Source organism: Humulus lupulus, chromosome 7 (assembly GCF_963169125.1).
Source record: "Humulus lupulus chromosome 7, drHumLupu1.1, whole genome shotgun sequence".
Taxonomy (NCBI): domain Eukaryota; kingdom Viridiplantae; phylum Streptophyta; class Magnoliopsida; order Rosales; family Cannabaceae; genus Humulus; species Humulus lupulus.
This window is the reverse complement of record NC_084799.1, coordinates 107,179,090-107,199,164: the sequence shown is the minus strand read 5'-3', so window position 1 is coordinate 107,199,164 and position 20,075 is coordinate 107,179,090. Positions and strand designations below refer to the sequence as shown.

The window sequence follows — 20,075 nt, the reverse complement described above, 5'->3', positions numbered from 1 at the left end:
TCAATTTGCAGCTCTTAAGTCCCCTTTTAGATATCATCCCATGTGCAAAAGTCTGAAGCTTATAAACTTGTGTTTTGCGGACGATCTTCTTGTCTTTTGTAAAGGTTCTCAACAGGCTGTTCATTGTATCAAGGCAGTTCATGATAATTTTACCTCTGTTTCTGGGCTGTCCATTAACTCTGGCAAATCTCAGATTTTCTTTGGTGGTGTCCCGAATTCTGAAAGGTCCAAAATTGCTCAGGACATTAATCTTGCTGAAGGATCCTTTCCCATTAAGTATCTCGGCGTCCCCATGAGACCAACTAAATGGAAGCATTCCGACTGTGAGGTGATTATTCAGAAGTATAGGCTGAAAATTCAGAATTGGGCGAGTAGGCATCTCTCGTTTGCGGGTAGGATTCAGCTTATCAATTCAGTTCTTCTTAGTCTTAGAAATTATTGGATGTCCATCTTTATTTTACCCCAGAGCATTATCAAGGAAATAGAGAAATTATGTAGAGGCTTTCTTTGGGGTTCCTCGGGACAGCGGAGCAAACTGCACATACCTTCTTGGCACAAGATTAGTCTCCCTAAAGCCTATGGGGGGCTGGGTTTTAGAGATGGTTCTTTATGGAATCGTTTAGTTCTTGCTAATTATATTTGGGCTGTCTCAGCTAAACCAGACTTGCTTTGGGTCAAGTGGGTTAACGCCATTTATTTGAAAGGTGTCAACATTTGGAATTACGAATTGAAAGGCGATTGTAGCTGGTATTGGAGAAAGCTCTGTCGCATCAAGATTTTCTTTGGCTCTGCTGCTATTATATCAGCTGGTATGCAAGGAAAATTTCGGTCTGGCAAGCTGTATAACAGCCAGCTGGTTCAGGAACAAGTGGAGTATCATAGGTCTGTTTGGAGCAAACAAATCCTCCCTAAGCATAGATTCATGTTGTGGCAAATTATTAACTCCCACCTTCTAACCAGAGACAACCTCATCAAGAAGAACGTTCAGCTTGCCTCAAGCTTATGCCCGGTCTGTGAGAATTGTCCTGAGACTCACTCTCACCTGTTTTTTGACTGTGTTCTGTCTTCCCAGTTGGTTCATTGCATTTTCGATTGGCTGGGGTTTCAGGCGTGGCCGTTGGTGTTCCAGCACTGGCAGATTTGGCTGACTAGAGCCAGGAATGGTACTAAGGCAGACATTGTGAACATGATTTTTGTTGCAGTTGTCTACAACATATGGAAGAATAGAAATAGATGTATATATGATTCTTACTCTTCATCTGTTTTGAGTTTAGTTCAGGATATAAAATTCACAATTAAGTTTAGGCTCAACAAAATGTATAGACACACTATCTCAGCTCATGATCAGCTATTCACTGAACATATTCTCCGTAATTAGCTGTTGATTTTTTAGTTTCGGTTTGATCCTCTTTTTGAGGTCAATCTGGGCTGTTTGTTTGTAATTGTCTTTTGTTCAATGAAGTTTTCTATTCTTCTTGACCAAAAAAAAAAAAGAACAATAAAAAATGTTAATTGTCTAGTGTTTATAACTTTTTTTCCTATCTGATAAATATGATATAAATATATATTATAATATTATTTATTTTTTATCTAAAATTATATACATTAATGTAAACCATTTTTGGAGAGTGACATATATGGTACAACAAAAATTGTGATGGAATAGAATGAAGTCATTTAATTTAGTAAACTCAAATACCTAGTTTAAGGGAATTAGAATTCCTATTGGAAAAGTCATTCCAATGATAAAATTACTACTACAAAAAAGACTTTTCTAAAAAATTTTTTAGGACTCGCGACAAAGTGAAGTTTTTGCGAGTGCTAAAAGAATGTTTTTAGGGCTCGCAAAGTTTTGTTTTTAATTTTAAAAAAATTAATTGGTAGCCAAAGCTCCCGCCGGAGCTCCGGCGACAGCGGCGACGCCACCACCCTATGACGGTGGTTCGAGAAAACTGTGATTGGCTTTCGAAGCCTAAAGCTCATGGAACGTGGTGGCCGGATTGGAGGCAAAAAGTTTCGGACTCCATAGATTTTGACGAACACCAAAATTGAAATCCGGCGACTTCTAACACAATCATTGGTTGGGTTTTGCTCGCATGAAAGTGTTGAGTACGATGGTGGTGGTGGCTCGACTCACAACGACCCAAGGTGGTCGGAAACTTTGGGAAAGCCAAAATCACAGGCGTCGTTGTCCGTCTTAGGGGGCATGTGAGGGTTCGGGCTCGCGTGGGTCGAAGCTTCGGTGGCCTCCGAAGCTCCCTGGCTAGCACATGTTGCTGGTGGCGGCGGGGAAGGCGGCGGTCGGGCTCTGCAAAGTCTCAGGCAGGAGAGAGGGAAGGAGAGCTTCGGGTGTGGGAGAGAATCCGAGAAAGATGAGGGGGCTGAGTGGGAGATAGGGTTTGTTTTATTATTATTTTTTAATTTATTTATTAATAATACTTTAATTTGTTAATTTATTTATTTATTATTCTTTTAGGGCACTCAAAGTATGTCCTTAAAAGTCTTCACTAACTCAAATTTCCTCATAGTCTTTTAGGACTCACACTAGTAATTAGGGCTCATACTGCGAGTTTTAAAAAATATTTTTTTAAAAGACTCTCAATGAGTGTCCTAAAAAGTCCTGAAACTTAAAAAAATATTCAAACTTTTAAGATACACATCAGATTTTAGGGTTCGCACCGCGTGTCTTAAAAGAAATTATTTAAAGACTCTTAACGAGTGTTCTAAAAAGTTCAGTAGATTTACCATTTAGGACTCACTTAAAAAAGTGAATGCAAACCAAACATTACCTAAAAGAAAAAGAGCAGGTGGCGGCTATTTATTGGAGTGACAGGGATGACAAAGGAAAATGGAGACAGGCCATTTTTTTTTCAAAAAGAACACCACAAATGACTAACCAGTAGTTGGCCTCATCTTAACTCAGACATGGATAAGTGATATTTCCATCTCACTCTCTCTCTATCCAAAAGAAATAAAAAAAAAATGGCGACTACTCCTCCTGTCTCTCCAATTCCCCACTCCATTGTCACCCACTCTTCCACTTCAAAACCCCCGCCAACACTTTCGTTTTCTCACTCTCCGCCATTCAGACCCCAATTCCCTCAAAAAACTCTCAGAAGAGATTTCTTGAAAGGGGTTGCATTGCTTCCTCTTCTCCACGACCTCAAAACGCCGTCGTCTTCGGTTGCCAGAGAGGTCGAGGTCGGCTCCTACCTGCCACCATCAACTTCTGACCCTTCCTTCGTTGTTTTCAAGGCTTCGTCTAAAGACACTCCTGCTCTTCGTGCAGGTACTCTTTTTCTTTTATATATGACTGAGTAATCAAGAGTTTTTTCACAATGTCTTTGAATGAACATATCTTATTTTAGCATAAGCATAATGTTTCTATTGACGAGAAATTACTTGGTAGAAATCAACAATTTTAGCATGCTATTTGATTTACTGCTTGGAATTTTTTCTATGGTGTGTAGTAATGGTTTATTCCTGAAGTGGGTTATGGTATCCAACATCCATATCACATAGAGGGAGAGAGAGAGACTGAGAGGGTAGAATAGTAGTATTTTCCATGCATTGTTGTTATTTTTCTATTGTTTAGGTCTTAGTTCAATACCCTTATTTATGCATTGTTGTTATTTTTCTATTACTGAGGTATTTGCCAACGCTTTAATCCATTTATCTATGTGGTCTACGAAAAAATGAAGTCAAAGTTTCAAGCATTATAGTTGATTTTCACTCATGCGGGTCTTCCATCAGTTTCCTACCTTATGAACTGATAAGTCGGATTTAATAAATTATTTCAAATCGGTAATTGGGTTTTTGATTATCCTACATTTTTGTCCATTTTTTCTACCATGTACTAGTGGGTTGGTTTCTCTTGTATATACTAATGATACTTAAAATTTAGTAATTTGTAGGAAATGTGGAGCCATACCAATTCATACTTCCACCAACATGGAAGCAGCAACGTGTGGCTAACATATTGTCTGGAAATTACTGCCAACCAAAATGTGCAGAGCCTTGGGTGGAGGTGAAATTTGAGGATGAGAAGCAAGGGAAGGTTCAGATAGTAGCTTCACCTCTAATACGGTTGACCAATAAACCCAATGCAACAATAGAAGATATTGGAAGTCCTGAAAAGTTGATTGCTTCTCTTGGACCTTTTGTTACTGGAAATACTTTAGATCCAGATGAGCTTCTTGAGTCGTCAATCGAGAAGCTTGGAGATCAGACGGTAATACAATTTCTAAGTTATACATTTACCTAAGTATTAAATTATGCGTTTACATGTATATATCTTAAATTTCCAAAGGATTAGAGCCAAGAACCTCTACTTGGGGTGATTTAGAACAAAGCTAGTGATAGAAATTAACACACAAGCCTTTTAGATTTTCATTTCAGGAGTATAAACTCTAAAAGTCTACAGATATTACTAGTATAGTGCATTTTCTTTGTTTTTCTGATTAATGTGGCTTATGAGCTGAGAATTTGTTATGGACATTACTTATTTTGTTGGAGAAATAAAAATTACCTCTCAACTTGGACATTACTTATGATATGACAATAAACACTGAATTGAAATATTAACGAATTGATAAAATTTATATCACTCAAGTTCAAACTACTGTGAAGTCCTAAGTTTGGTAAAAAAATTTAAAATGTTAGGTAACATGTACTACTGCTCTCGAATTCAGATTCATGTTGTTGGAAATCCTAACATTCCACTTTGTTGGAAATCACATAAAGTTTTCATGTATTATACTTGTTGGCTCCGCATAAGGTTAAAATGGGAATAGTGTTCATGCACTGAAAAATTCCTTTTACATTTTAATTATTTGTTATTTTTTAGTTCTCTAATAAAAAAGTATTATTTACATTCCATTAGTTTAAATGATAAATATTGTTTTTCTTTTTCTTTTTCTGCTGTATGCAGTACTACAAATATGTGCTTGAGACTCCATTTGCTCTAACGGGTTCGCACAATCTTGCAAAAGCAACAGCAAAGGGAAACACAGTTGTGTTATTTGTAGCAAGCGCAAGTGATAAACAGTGGCAATCATCCGAGAAGACTCTCAAAGCTATGCTTGATTCTTTTCAGGTGTAATACTTCCCCTGAGCCTGAGCCTGAGATGTACATCATATAAAAGCTTATTTGATTGAGAATTGTATTCAACCAAAAAAGAGGGAATGATTCCAATAAACTCAATATTGGATATAAACTCACATTGTCTAACCAATCTTGAATCACAAAAGTTCATTACAATTTTTATTAAGATTACTGACTACAAATCACATTTTGTATTATTACCATTGATAAGAACACTAGTCAGATGTTAAGAGAATTATACAGAACAGAAGTTGACGATGAACAAACATTAATATTTAGACATAAAGAAGAAGATAGAACATACACTTTGCGAATAAAAGGGGGGGAAAAACAAAAAAACTATGCTCGTGCTCTTCACCACCCAATAAAAACCCACCAAAGGGAAATTATTGTTATTTTTATTACTATTATTGCTTTATTCCCCAAAGCTCTTTGCGAGCTTGGGCAGCTTCACCGGAGGAGAAGCCGCGGACGTCGGCAGGATCACAGATTCACGCTGAATTTCGGTCAAGTTCCTTAGCCTCTCTTCGGTCGTACCGAAAGCCGCCGCCAGCTCCGGGCCTCTCATGGCTCGGAGGATCGAACTAGCCCCGACCAGAAACTGGGGCCGGTTCTTCCGAGCCGAGGTTGTGAACCCGAAAAACTCCATTGGACCGGCCCGAGACGCGATCTGGCAGAACGGGAAGTACCTTGGGATCCAGAACACGTCCCCTTCTTTCACCTCCGTGTTCATGGCCGACGTCCCGTTCGGGTACACGACCTGTATCATCCCGGTTCCTCTTAGCACGATTCCGTACTCCGTAGCTTTTGGATTTAGGTGAGGAGCCATCATCGATCCCTGTCAAAATCAAATTCAAACTCCAATTTGAGTTTCAATTTCATTCTCAATTATAATATGTACATATGCGTATTCAAATTACCGCTGTGAGATTGACGAGATAGACCCCGCAGCCGGATTTTCTGAGTGGGGAATAGGAAGTTTCGTCGAGTGCGATGCTCCAGCCATAGTTGTTTTTGAAGCCTTTTTTGCCATCATATAGGTTGTAAGAGTCAGGGGATTTTCCTCTGCCTTTGTAGTCTTTTGTTTTCTTATCTCTATTTGCGAATACAGAATCCAGAAGCTTTCTCCAGGACCAAGTTGTTTTCTGCTTTTTTTCTTGGTCTTCTTCTTCTTCGTCTTCTCCTTGATGAAATTCCACAATTTTTTTAAGGTGCTGTAGTTTGTCATCCTGTTTCAACTGAAGAAATTTCGCCCACGTTCTTGGTGATCGAGAATCTGGTATGTATACTATTGGACCTTCTTGTTGGCTGCTTAAAATCTCCTTAAGTTCTGCATGTGTAACCTGCAAAATTTTATAGATTTTGCTTCCTCATAAGATATGTTAGAACAATGTCAAGGCCATGGTTCGTGATGGCTTTTGGTTTAGTTACTTACGTTAAATGCGTTCTCAAGAATGTCGGAGTCGAATCCCGAGAGTACAGATGTTGGGTTCGTTCCTCCACCGAGGAAGAAAGACTGTAAAATTCAAAGAACGGTACGAGGAGCAATGGGTTCAAAATGGTGCTAAATTTTCGTCCATAGACGGCTAGAGATTTTTGGACAAGAAAGGCAACTGAAAATAGAGGTCTAATCTGCTTTATACGAGAGGTGTATATACCTGAAAAGCTTCAAATCTCAAACTCTCAGAGGTGTCAAAGCTGCAAATGATATGAAGTCTCTGCCCTTCTCCTGTGTTCACAAGATAAAATGCCGAGCCAGATGAAATCCGATACACATCTCCGGTCTTCAATTTTCTTTCAGCCAATTCATCCTTGTATATGAAACCTAGTTTTACTTCTCCTGCAAGCAAACAGTGTGAATTGAGTACTACATTCTGAAATTTTCCATGTAATTGAAAGAAATTCAGCAGTTGATGGATTAATCAGCTGAGGCAGAGTAGTTTGGTTTGGTGAAGATGAGAAAATAGAAATGTGTCTATATATCTATACCTCTGCGAATAAAGATGGTCAAATCAGAATCAAGATACTGAGGGAGAAAAAGGGTCTTTGGCTCCATGGAGATGAACCCAATTCTCAATGGTCCTTCGGCAAATCTGCTAACAGAGCTCCGAACCACTCTCAACTCCCCTGCGTCAGTTTTCATCACATGCTTTGAGTCCTTCAATATGAAGGGCAGCTCTCCTCTTTCGTCCTCCCTTTCCTCTTCTCTTTCCTCTTCGCTCTTCCTTTCCCTCTCCCTACTCCGGTCTTCATCTTCATCATATCCCAATATTCCTAGTGCTCCATAGCTCAGCACAAGCATCAGAACCAGAAGGGTCAATCTGAATCTTCCCATTTTTCTCTTATCTTATCTTCTCGTCTCTCTTTTTCTTTCCCCTCTCTTTCAATGCTGTTTGAGCTGCGTGGAAGCATTGGTGTTTATGAAGAGAAGTGAAGAAGACGCGTGTGTCTCATGCAGAGAATGAGGGCTTGCTGGCAGGTTTTCGTTTAGACACAATTTGGATTCAAATGCTGATATGTGATCGCTGAATGACAGAGTCTTTTTGTTGAATATCTCTTCCTTTAATCTAATCTAAACTACCATAACTTTTTCTCACAGGTGGCAAAAAATGAACTTCCTCTGTTTAGATTCGCTACTAAATGATTATTCCGAGTCATTTGCATTTCTGTTGTGTAATTTCATTTCTACTTAATTCTCAAGTATTTCATAATAATGACTTGTGAATTAGTTACAAGAGTCATGCTTACTATAGCAATATAGGTGGTTTGGAGTAAACAAATATTTTTGAGTAGTATAGCAAAATGATTTAAATTTATTTTTGGCATATTTATTATATTGAAAGCATAAATTAGGCTTTTATTTTTCATATACAACTTTTTAAAAGTATTTACACTAACGAGAAAATTCAACATATTTACACTCTAATAATGGTGTTAAATATTTTTTTGTCGACTTATGTGGAGCAATAAATGAAGAGTTAATTTATGCATAAATTTTTAAGTGAAGAAGCTAACCAACCTAATGAACTAAAGACAACAAAATAGATGCAGTAATAAATGTGAAAGACACATACTAGTTCGACTTAAAAAAAAGATGACTTCCACTATTGGTAGAGAATTGACGAACACTCAAGAACAGTTATACTTGGATCAATTTATGTTTTTCATGTAACTGGAACTATAAGAGAATAAATGCTCTCTTTCTCTAATAAATTTTTCAGGGCCCTTTTTACTGTTTATAAAGGGGTATTTAAAGCGGAGGAGGCGAGTGGAACTAGCAGTGTCACTTTTCTTTCTAATTGGACTGTGAGATTCAAGGTTGTTTCAAGTCTCGATGTTTTTCGAGAAATAGTAATCTAGCTAGCTGATGCAGTAAATTGTTTGTTGCTTGTTTTTGGCTAAGTTTGCCAAAACGAGCGATGTGCCTCGCTGGGGCGAGGTACCTTACTGGGGCGAGGTGCCTTACTAGAACAAAGTGGTCAATGCATCTCACTAGGACAAGGTGCCTTGCTGTGTTGAGTGAGTGATGTGCCAGCTGGGGCGAGGTGCTTGCTGGTGCGAAGTGGGCGGGATGCCCACTTTTGCTTGGTGACCATTGTATATGCTGGCCATGTCATCTGCCACGTGGTTATGCCAAAATTAGGTATAACAAATACAAAAGACAATTAAATATGAAAATATTAATTCTATAATAAAAAAATCAAAAATAAAAATATTATTTACAGCATATATATTATTAGTTATACCAATCAAATCAAATAAATTAATTAACAAAAATAATAACATTAAACTTTTTTCAACACCACATCCACCTATCTTTTATGGTGCCCTTAAGGCCGACATGTTAACTGAGGTCCTAGGGTGATGCAAAAACCCTATTTACTAGTATTGGGCGTCCAAAGTTTTCTACATTACAAAAATAGTTCAGCCCTTTCACTCTCACCTTCCCTTCCTATTAACAGGGAGGCATGTCTTTGATGATTTCTTTGAAAATAAGGATTCTTGTTACATGATATAATGCAATTATGATTAACTAAATCGATCATCATAATTAATTTTCCCTAATTATACAATTTATTAAATCTCTCTTAATCAAATTATTTAAATGTTGATTTGAGTCAACCTGCCACTCTTATCTCTAGCTCACCCAGCTTGGTTTGCTTGTGTCTTATGGTGATGATGTTAGGAACCAATTTTCTAATACACAGTGAAATAGTGATGGGTTGGCCCAGTGTAAAAAAAAAATTGTAACGTATTTAAAGTGACTTTAAATATGCGGATCTATTAATCATAAACAAGAAAAGAATAAATAATATACCTCTTGATTCCTCTCAATTGTCATTGCTAGCTTTTCGTAAAATAAACGATCTTTCTATCCAAGCTGCTCCCAAGTACTCACATCAAGATTTTCCCCAACATTCTCTATACCTCAAGAAGTGTGTGGGCACTTAGAGAATAAAGGATGGAATATTTCTGATTCAACTTGATGTACTCAACACATGAGATCAAGAGAATATGACTGAGATTAGTTCTGTATATTTTTGAGGGAGAGAAAGAAAAATATAGTTCTTTTTCTTAGAGTGAATAAATTCAGTATCTTATTTATTTTCTGATAATTCTAACTTATATGGAAAATATTTAAATTTTAAAAAATAAATATGTAACTAATTCACAATTTATATTTTAATTAATTAATTATCTTATTAATGAAAATATCAAAAACTAACTTTTGAATTCTCCATTAATTAATTAAATAAAAGTGTAAACTCACTCCAGTGCAGCACCCTATAAATTAGGAATATTTGATTTTTCCACAATTATTTAATTATTTATTCAAACTACCTTATCTGATAAAATCCAACAACCTGATAATTAATTCAAATTTGAATTTATTATCTTTTTAAACTAACTATCATATATAATTAATTATTTGAATAAATATCAATCTTTTAAATTCAAATCCAAATTGAACTTATCAGATTATTATCTCCCACTCAAATAAAGATATTTAATTAATTCCACTAATTAATTAAAACTAATTTTAATTAAATACTAATTTCAAAAATTAAATATTTATTTTATTATAATTTCAAAAATTATAATAAATTAATTATTTATACATAATTTCGAAAATTATATAATAATTAATTATTAATTAATTTTGATAATTACAACTAATTTGTGATTAATTAATTAATCACTATTATCACATAATTGCATATTTGGCCCGAAGAACAAATTTCTTCTTAAATATGTCTGTTTACCATTTTACCCTTATATCAACTCTTGCCTTGAATATTGTTGATAAAGCCGTTGTGGGGACCTATGGACCTATAATTCCAAGCTCCAATAAATTTGTGATTATTAATTAAACTCTTTAATTAAATAATCTTAATTTATTAATCTCATGATTACTCCACTATAAATATGAGACTACACTCTTATAATTATAGACATTTCATTTACTGAGTATTTTATAACAATAAAGCGTCCATTGATATAATCATTACACACAAATTAATTCTCTAATAATGGTTCATAATTAATTATAACCTTTTTACCATTTTAATTATATCTTATTTCCTTAAGTACCAGTGACTTTACTAGTGAAGGTTAATTCATAACTAAATTATGAATTTGAGCTCAATAACCTTTTAGTCCCAAAAGTCTGTTGGTTTTTATTGATCAAATCAGAGATTATGCGCAGCGGAACAACAATCAAATTGTCAGATTAATCCCATAAGATTTCTAGATCTACTTCTTCACACTCATATATATATTGAATCAAAGATAAGAATAGAAAAATTACCTCAGGTCCTTCCTTGCTGCTATCTTTTCGTATGGCTGAATCCTTGAGATCTCACACCAAGATCTTCCAAAATGTTCTTAGGCACACAAAGAACGAGTGTGGGCTCGCTATACAAATAATAGGCAATAACTATTTATCAGATGTTCTCAACACATGAGATATGATAAAGTTTGGACCTAGGTTTTGTGAAGAACAATGACCTTGACCTTTGTTTTTGTTACTGTTCTCTAAGAGAATCCTAGATATTTTTCTATCCCTGAAAAATTACGTTCTGTGAAAAACTGATATCCAATATTTAATAATATCCAATATATTAAAATATTTGTTATTTTAAACAAATTCAAAATAACTGATCAGTTATCAGATTTTTGTTTAAATAATAATATTTTAATCATATTAAAATATCTCATTATTTATTTAATATTTAAATAACTAAAATTGTGGAATCAAGAGACTAAGTCCATCTCTTATGCGTGTAGCACAGTGCCTGTGCAGGCATGTGATTTTTCCCAATTTTTATTATTATTTAAATGCCAAAAATCGCAAAAATAAATTAATTATATTTTTGTTAAATCAAATAATTAATTAATTCTTAATTAATTAATTACACATAATTAAACAATAATTATGTTTGATACATAGAAAAATATTTTACTTATCACATAAGTCCTTTTTGCCCAGTTTTTGTATTTGCCTTTGACAGTGATTGTTTGAGCCATTTCGGGGACCATGAACCTATAACATTAAGCTCCAATAAATTGAAACTAAATAATTAAACTATTTAATTATAATAGTTAATTTATTAATTCTGATATTACTCCACTATAAATTCAGAATTGCACTCTTTATGTTATAGATATACTTTTACAGAAATCTTTTTCTTAAGTCGTCCATTGATATAACCATCTTACAATAGTTCAACCCTCTAATTAATTAGTTCATAAATCAGAATGGGAGAATTACCATTTAACCTTTCTAATTTACTTCTTATCCCTTAAGTACCATTAATTTACTAGTGAATAATTAATCTATAATCTAATTATAGATTTGAGCTCAAAATCATTCAGTTCCAAAATTAACCCTTAAGGGAACTAATATACGACCCGTTATGAAAGATTAGATTCCGTATTGTTGATACATGTTCCTAGCCATCCATGATATTAAATCTCCAAAACAAAAGTCATTAGTCTCATTCTTTGAAGAGACCTTAATGAATGAATCAAAAGATTTAATAAACATGAACAAGATTTCATGAACACTTAGAATTTAGGTTGATCTATAAATGACCATAAGTTATGATATGAATTACAAGTCTTTATTGTTAAATGGTTTTTGGATAAAGACTTTAATTCATATCGGTCCATGTCATATATAATCATATTACATAAAGCACCTTTACTGAGATGTCTTACCACATCAATAATCCGAATCTAGATTATTTGTATCATTATGATACTCAGTAAACCGTACTTACAACTCCAATTAAAGAATTCCATAACTTTAATTTGTCGTTGTTGACTATTTTTATTCATTCATGTGATCTTAATTCTCTCGTACTAATACAAGATCACATCCTCAATAATGAATATGGAATTTTTTTGATATTTACAAAATTATTCAAACAATAATTTAACAATCTAAATATGACAATAATAATAAACCATTGTATTTATTTATTCACAGAAAAAACAAATGTCTTTACATGCTTTTAGGACACACTCCTAACAATCTCCCACTTGTACTTAAAGCAAGTGAGGCATTTCTCTCAATCCCATATTACGTACATGACCCTCGAATTGCTTTGCTGGAAGCGTCTTCGTGAACGGGTCCGCCAGGTTGTGTTCTGATGCGATTTTCAGAATGGTCACATCTCCTCTATGTACGATTTCTCTGATTAAGTGGTATTTGCGCTCTATATGCTTTCCCCTCTTGTGGCTTCTTGGTTCTTTAGAATTGGCCACTGCTCCACTGTTGTCACAGTAAAGAACAAGTGGTTTCTCCACTTCTAGAACTACTTCCAAATCTGTGTAGAACTTTTTCAGCCAAACTTCTTCCTTAGCTGCTTCACAAGCTGCTATGTATTCAGCTTCCATGGTTGAATCAGCTATACTGGATTGCTTAATGCTTCTCCAGACAACTGCTCCACCACCAAGAGCGAATACTAACCCAGAAGTAGACTTTCTACTATCCTTATCAGATTGAAAATATGAGTCAGTGTATCTAGTAGGCTCGAGGTCACTACCCGAATATACTAGCATATAGTCTCTCGTTCTCCTGAGATACTTGAGAATATGTTTCACCGCAATCCAGTGTTCCAACCCTGGATTTGATTGATAACGACTGACAATCCCTACTACATAACATATGTCAGGTCTAGTACATAACATTGCATACATTAGGCTCCCCACAGCTGACGCATAGGGATACTTTCTCATATCCTCTTCCTTTAGTGGTGTCTTAGGACACTGATCTTTGCAAAGAGAAATTCCATGTCTGGTCGGCAATTGACCCTTTTTGGAATTCTCCATAGAGAATCTTTCAAGCACTTCATCAATATAATTTTCTTGTGAAAGTGCTAGGAGCTTGTTCTTTCTATCTCTTAGAATTTTAATGCCTAGAACATAGCTCGCTTCTCCCAAATCTTTCATTTAGAATTTGTCAGCCAACCATTTCTTTACATTTGATAATGTCTCTACATCATTCCCAATGAGTAGGATATCATCAACGTAAAGAACTAAGAAAACCAAAATTTTTCCTTTGATGTATTTATAAACACATGCTTCGTCAGCATTTTGTTCGAAACCATATGTTTTAATAGTTTCATAAAATGTTAAGTTCCAAGATCTTGATGCTTGTTTCAATCCATATATGGATTTCAACAATTTGCATACCTTTTGATCTTGATCCTTCTTTATAAACCCTTCTGGTTGTTCCATATAAATGGTTTCATCAAGGTGGCCATTCAGAAAAGCTGTCTTGACGTCCATTTTCCATATCTCATCATTATAAATGGCAGCTATGGATAAGAGTATGCGAATGGACTTAAGTATGGCCATAGGAGAAAATGTTTCTTCATAGTCCACACCCTCTCTCTGTGTGTAGCCTTTGGCCACAAGCCTTGCTTTATAAGTTTCTACCTTTCCATATGCACCACTTTTCTTCTTGTAGATCCATTTGCATCCAATGTCATTAACATTGTCAGGCAGATCTACAAGTTCCCAGACTGAATTGGAATACATTGATTCCACTTCTTGATTCATGGCTTCTTGCCACTTATCAACATCAGGGTTTTCCATTGCTTTCTTTAAAAGTCAATGGATCGTCCTTTTCAGTATCTGATACAAGAACGTGTGTCTCATGCTCGTAGCGAATAGGTTGTCTCACAATCCTCCCACTACGACATTGCACTGGTTTTTCCTTTTTAGGAAATGTGGTTTCTTTGGTTGTTTTATCATTAATTGTTGCTGGTGACTTCGCGACTTCATTTGAGACCATCTCCTCCGGTACAACCTTACTTGGAGGTTTGTGGTTATTAACATAGTCATATTCAAGAAAAGTTGCATTTGTCAATACAAATGTTTTATTTTCTTTTGGACTATAGAAAATTCCACCTCTAGTCTCTTTGGAATATCCCACAAACATACACACTTCAGAGCGCGTTTCCAACTTCCCGGTCTTTCCTTTAAGCACATGTGCAGGACACCCCTAAATTTGAAAATGGTGTAGACTAGGTTTACAACCATTCCATAATTCTATGGGTGTCTATCGGATAGACTTAGGTGGAACATCATTCAATGTGTATAGAACACATTGAATCGTATAGCCCATGAATGACAGTGGTAATGATGAGAAACTCATCATTCATCTAACCATATCTAATAGTGTTCTATTTTGACTATCTGAAATATCACTTTATTGTGTTGTTTCAGGTGTAGTGAGTTGGAATTAAATGCCATGCTCACATTGATGGTTCTTGAATTCACAGTCCAAGTACTCTCTTCCTCGATCAGATCAAAGTGCTTTTTAGGGATTTACCTAATTGCTTTTTAGCCTTTTCTTGAAATTCTTTGGACTTTCCAAAAGTCTCAGATTTTCTTTGCATAAGTATAGGTAACCATATCTCGAATAATCGTCAATGAAAGTGACGAAATATTCACAACCTCCTCTTGCTTGTACATTAAGTGGATTGCAACATCCATATGTATTAGCTGAAGTGGTCCTGTGGCTCTTGAACCTTTAGCAGAGAAAGGTCTCTTGGTCATTTTTTTTTTTCTAGACAGGATTTACAAACAGGGAGAGATCCAATAAGTGGTTCTCTTAAAGGACTATCCTTTACAAGCCTATTTATTCTGTCTAGACCAATATGGTCCAATCTCAAGTGTCACAGATATGTTTCACTATCGGAATCAGTTTAATAGATTTAGGATTAGTTGTTTTTAAATAATTCAGAATTATAAAAAAAAATTGTCATTCATTGTAAGTATGCAAACTTTGTTTATCCCAAAGAATTTGCATAACAAATAAATAGATAATTTCTTTAAATAATAACTACTTTATTAATAAAAGAAATAAATTTCATGCAAAATAGAAATAAGTTTCCAAACATTAATAATCAAAATTATTAACAATAAACTAAATTTTTAGACTGTAGTTTTCTTTGTTTAAAGAAATCTAAAATTTCTAAAACAAAATAAAGAAATTTAAATTGTTCAACTAACAATAAACTTACTAAATAAAAACTACTGCTCTTCAACTTCTCCAGCTCCTTACTTGCTACCAAAATCCTCATCAGTCTCTTCCTCCTTTTCAGGGTTCTGATTCTGCAAAAGGAAAGACAAAAGAAAAATAGATTAGTGGCATATATTTTGAATCTACTATTCAAAAAATTTGAATTTGATATTCATAATCTTTGAATCAATTATTCAAAGTTGAAAAATATATGTAAATCTTATTTACCTTTTTCGTTTGATATAAACGATGACACTCAGCATAGACTTCCTCTGTCATTGCTCGCCACATCTCATGGGCTGAGTCATAGTGTATATATTTTTCCTTTGTTTCATCAGGCATGGTTGAAAGCATGCAATAACGTGCCATACGATCGGATTTCATCCAATCTTCATATTTTTCTTCTGCTTCATAGCTAGTAGCCAGAGGTGGTTCTGTTGGAGGTTTTTCACAGACAGTTGACATCATCTTCTTATAAGAAAAAATAGTCAACATGCCTCGAAACCAGTATTTCATATTTCCAGGTTCAAAAACCAAGGATTTGAGAAAGGCATCAGTGTGTGATTCACCAATAGACATTTTGCTGGTAATAAATAAGTACAAATAAATATTATTATTATATTTAGAAAAATAAATATCAAAGTTTCAGAAATTAAACGTGATGCATGAGCACAATTAAAACACATAAAATAAAGATTAATTTCCACGATAAAATTTTATAATAATTAAAGTGCTGCCTTAGGGTCGGTCAAATTAATTTTAGAGAATTTATAAGACATTCTTATCTTTATTGTTTAATACTTAAAATAACTCTTTATTTTCTCTTTTAAACATTAAAGTACCGCTTAGTTTGGTCAAGTTATGATTATCCACTCTCAAGCTTAATCATAACTTTGTGAGTGTAACCCATTATTTCGGAGTTCATGACTTAACTTAGGACATGTCGCCTTAGGGTCGGTCAAGCCTAAAATACATCATTAGTTCCTATCTATGTAAGAAATATAACCTTGCTATTGATATGTCCAGACACCTTCCTTAGGGGGACGAAAACAAAGCCGTCGCAAGGCGCTATTCATATCTCACGGTGTTATATTAATAATGGAGACCATGAATTATGTTTGAGATATCAACCCTCTCCCACTCACTATTTTGAAATAAGTGTTTTTAACCTAATTAATTCCAAATTAATTACAGTTTCTTTAAACTTTATGAACATAATTAAAATTGGAAAGAAAGCGAGTTTCTAGGTGCATATCCAATTTTAAATTACCAATCATGTTCATCTAAACTTTACTAAAAAACACCTTTTAAAATAAAGTTGGTTTAAAGAAATTAAGTCATAAAGACTTAAAATTTGGTGTTATATTTTACCAAGTTTTCAAAATAAAACTAAGTAATTTACATGCAATTGATTTCACAAAACAATTCATATAAACATATAGGACAATCCTAATAATCATGTTTCTACTAATGAGATGCATGATTATAACTGTGTGGGTTTTCATGTATGGCATACAATGCATGAACATGTTATCAATCACATTAACCACATGAATATAATTATTTAAATAAATAAATAAACAATAAATGTTGAACCGGGTGCTTTTGGGTATTTCTAATTTTACAACCACTTTATAAAATTAAAATAAAAAAAATAAAATGCCTTGATCTCCATCGGGCTTCTTTACTTTACTGTCGGTAGGATTTGTGGCATTGTTGGTCCAGAATAATAATAAGAAAACAATTTTCAAATTATTTTGATTAATTAAAACAAACTTTTAAATAATCATTATTTTTATTTTTCTTTTTAATTAAAACAACTTTGAATTAAAACTGAAATGAATTTAAATTAAAATCTGCTATTTTTAAAAAATAAATTTTAAATAAGATAATAAAAAAAAAAGTTTGTTAAAACAAAAAAAATATCTCATTATTTAAATATCAAATTTCAAAAATAGGATATTTAAACATTTTAATAATTAAAAATAATAGATTAATTTTAGAAAAAAAAAATTCTGGACTAGTCAGGCGGGGACATGTAGCGTCAAACGGGGCTGGACTGTATGGAACCGTACGGATTCGTACGGACACGTCCGTACGGTTGTTCGTACGGACACGTTCGTACGGACACGTCCGTACGACGTCCGGCAGCGGCTCAGAGGTTGGCCTCGGAGGTGCGGTGGCTGAGTTCTGAATCCCGGGCTCCGTTTTGACTTTTGTGTGATTGGAATTACAATTTTATGGTGTCGAAAACCAAATAAAATTACATAAATCCTATGCCCTTTAATGGCTTACACAATGATCTAATCATAAACAAATCCTAACCCAAAAACACCATACAATTAACGATTCAACATTCCCACACATTCAATCACATTAAGCCATCCATTCATTCATCAAAATAAATAAATGCATAAAATTAAACCCACACAGATTCAATACATATATATATGTGAAGATAGCTCTGATACCATTTGTTGGTTTTTATTGATCAAATCAGAGATTATGCGCAGTGGAACAACAATCAAATTGTCAGATTAATCCCATAAGATTTCTAGATTCCCGCGGATCCCTGAAAACCCGAACACGTAAGATGATCGTGCATAGTCAGGCATGACATGTTCAGACCATACCTAAGGATAAATTGTAATATTTATAATTAGTGTGATACAGAGAACACTAAGGATTAAGTCACGTGATGACCCCTAGGCCTATCCAGGGATTTTCTCTATAAATACTAAGATCTTGAATAGGGAAAAAAGAGTAGTAGTTTCTGTAATACAAAAACTCTGTCAAAATTTAGAGAGAGAAACAATAATAATATAGACTCGTGGACTAGGTGGATTTTAACCACTGAACCACATAAAAAAGACGAATGCTCTTGAGAGTTTTTTTCTGGTGCTCTTGAGTATTATTTTTCTTATTGCAGTTTATCATTAAGCACTAATTCATTCCAGCTATTTTCATAATTCGTTGTTGGCGAAAAACCGCATCAACAGTTTGGTGCTTTCATTAAAAGCTGCAGATTAGTGCTTTCATCAAGATCCCAATCAAATTTCATCATGGTGGTCACTCTATCGAGGCACGACAATGAAATGGAACAGCCTGGTGGGCAGGAGGCTCAACATACTGCTGTTTTCGATGAGCATAGCCCCGAAGTTCAACAACAGTCGGGAAAACAACCGATGGGCCACAGCGGCACTGGGAGTTCGGCATCATTGCCGCCAAATCCGAACTCGGATTACTTGACTATGGTAGAGCTAGAAAACATGCAGTTAAAGAAGCCATTTGGCCAAAGTAAACAAGCAAATCGAAGAGGTTTTGGCTCGGCTACCCCCTCTTGCAACCGACGTTAATGTCGGAAAGAGGCAAGGTGGGAATCATAAGTCCCGCCGGGATGGCCGATCCAGACCAAGTCGATCGGTTAGGACCTCGACCCCAAGTTCTGCGCCCATGGCACAAGATCTCCAAGATATTCCGCCTGTTGACCCTCCCAGGGGTCATCGGCAAGTCAGCCGGTCGATTAAGACCTCGACCCCAAGTTCCGTACCACCGTCATATGCACTTGGAAACGCTGGTGGCAACCCACAGGGAAGATCTGGAGCAAACTCACAAAGACAGCATGTTCCAGCCAACCCCCCTGCGTCACGATCAGATCGCCAGGCCCAGAGAGTTAGAAATGGTGGAGCAGAATGACCAAGGGCTAATTTGGTCCGTCCTGACGGGTCGAGAATTGCCTTGCCAGTTAGGCATCTCCCATCGCCCATAAGACATCCAACACTGTCTCATTCTGCGCGAATTGTTCCTGCTTATGGGGATAGCAGGAGAAATCCTCCTCCCGCTGCCCCTACTCGTGCCCCGTGGACACGCGGTAGTATCCCTGATCCTCATCCTCAACCACGAGCACTGAGCTTCGCTAATGGGAGTTATTGGACTGAGAGCCGTCGAAGTGGCAGGTCCGATACAGATTTGAGAAATCACCTGAGTTCGGCTCAGGGCCTTCAAGTTGATCCGCAGACCGATGTTCGAGATCGCCTAAACTCACAGGGGAGAAATTCAGCCCAAAATGGAGACAGTTACACTCATCAAGAGGGAGGTACTTTCGAAGTACGTGATAACGGGAATGTCCCACCCAACCAAGCTAAAACTTGGAGGGACAACAACCCGCCAAACGCGTACGGTAGGATGGGAGCTATTGAAAAACCCTAGAATAATCAAGGAATCAAAGACCAAAACCTCGAAAGGTTAGCCCAGATGGAGGAGCTGATGAAAAGACTCCTATCAAAAAAAGAAAATGATGAATATGATCCAGGGGATGAGCTCGAGCTTTTCGCCCGAACATTGCGGCAACTGCATACCCGCCGGGTTTCAGGATGCCCCATTTATCAAAATTTGATGGAGATGGAGATCCATTCGACCATTTGGGAATGTTCA

At 35.6% G+C, this 20,075-nt stretch overlaps 2 protein-coding genes across 3 annotated transcripts; one reads left to right on the top strand and one right to left on the bottom strand.

Moving 5' to 3' along the window:
• The first annotated feature begins 2,884 nt into the window (after positions 1-2,884).
• Positions 2,885-5,270, top strand: LOC133788518 (psbP domain-containing protein 6, chloroplastic). 2 transcript variants are annotated; one of them, XM_062226034.1, is made up of 3 exons: positions 2,885-3,289; positions 4,014-4,231; positions 4,931-5,270. In XM_062226034.1, the coding sequence occupies exons 1-3, from the start codon at positions 2,983-2,985 to the stop codon at positions 5,099-5,101; spliced, it is 696 nt and encodes a 231-aa protein (XP_062082018.1). In that variant the 5' UTR covers positions 2,885-2,982; the 3' UTR covers positions 5,102-5,270. The 2 variants fall into 2 exon arrangements, with proteins under 2 accessions (XP_062082018.1, XP_062082017.1); XM_062226033.1 differs by having other exon boundaries at positions 2,887-3,289; positions 3,915-4,231.
• LOC133788517 (vicilin-like seed storage protein At2g28490) lies at positions 5,237-7,445 on the bottom strand. Its single transcript, XM_062226032.1, has 5 exons — positions 7,094-7,445; positions 6,763-6,944; positions 6,540-6,620; positions 6,025-6,447; positions 5,237-5,942 (listed from the first exon to the last, which is right to left on the bottom strand). The coding sequence occupies exons 1-5, from the start codon at positions 7,437-7,439 to the stop codon at positions 5,520-5,522; spliced, it is 1,455 nt and encodes a 484-aa protein (XP_062082016.1). The 5' UTR covers positions 7,440-7,445; the 3' UTR covers positions 5,237-5,519.
• Positions 7,446-20,075: the final 12,630 nt, after the last annotated feature.

Coding starts and splice junctions, on each gene's coding strand:
- LOC133788518 (XM_062226033.1), top strand. CDS start 2,983: ATGGCGACTACTCCTCCTGTCTCTCCAATTCCCCACTCCATTGTCACC. Junction 3,290..3,914: donor CACTCCTGCTCTTCGTGCAG/GTACTCTTTTTC, acceptor AGTAATTTGTAG/GAAATGTGGAGCCATACCAA. Junction 4,232..4,930: donor AGAAGCTTGGAGATCAGACG/GTAATACAATTT, acceptor TGCTGTATGCAG/TACTACAAATATGTGCTTGA.
- LOC133788517 (XM_062226032.1), bottom strand. CDS start 7,439: ATGGGAAGATTCAGATTGACCCTTCTGGTTCTGATGCTTGTGCTGAGC. Junction 6,621..6,762: donor TGAGATTTGAAGCTTTTCAG/GTATATACACCT, acceptor TGAATTTTACAG/TCTTTCTTCCTCGGTGGAGG. Junction 5,943..6,024: donor ATCTCGTCAATCTCACAGCG/GTAATTTGAATA, acceptor TGATTTTGACAG/GGATCGATGATGGCTCCTCA.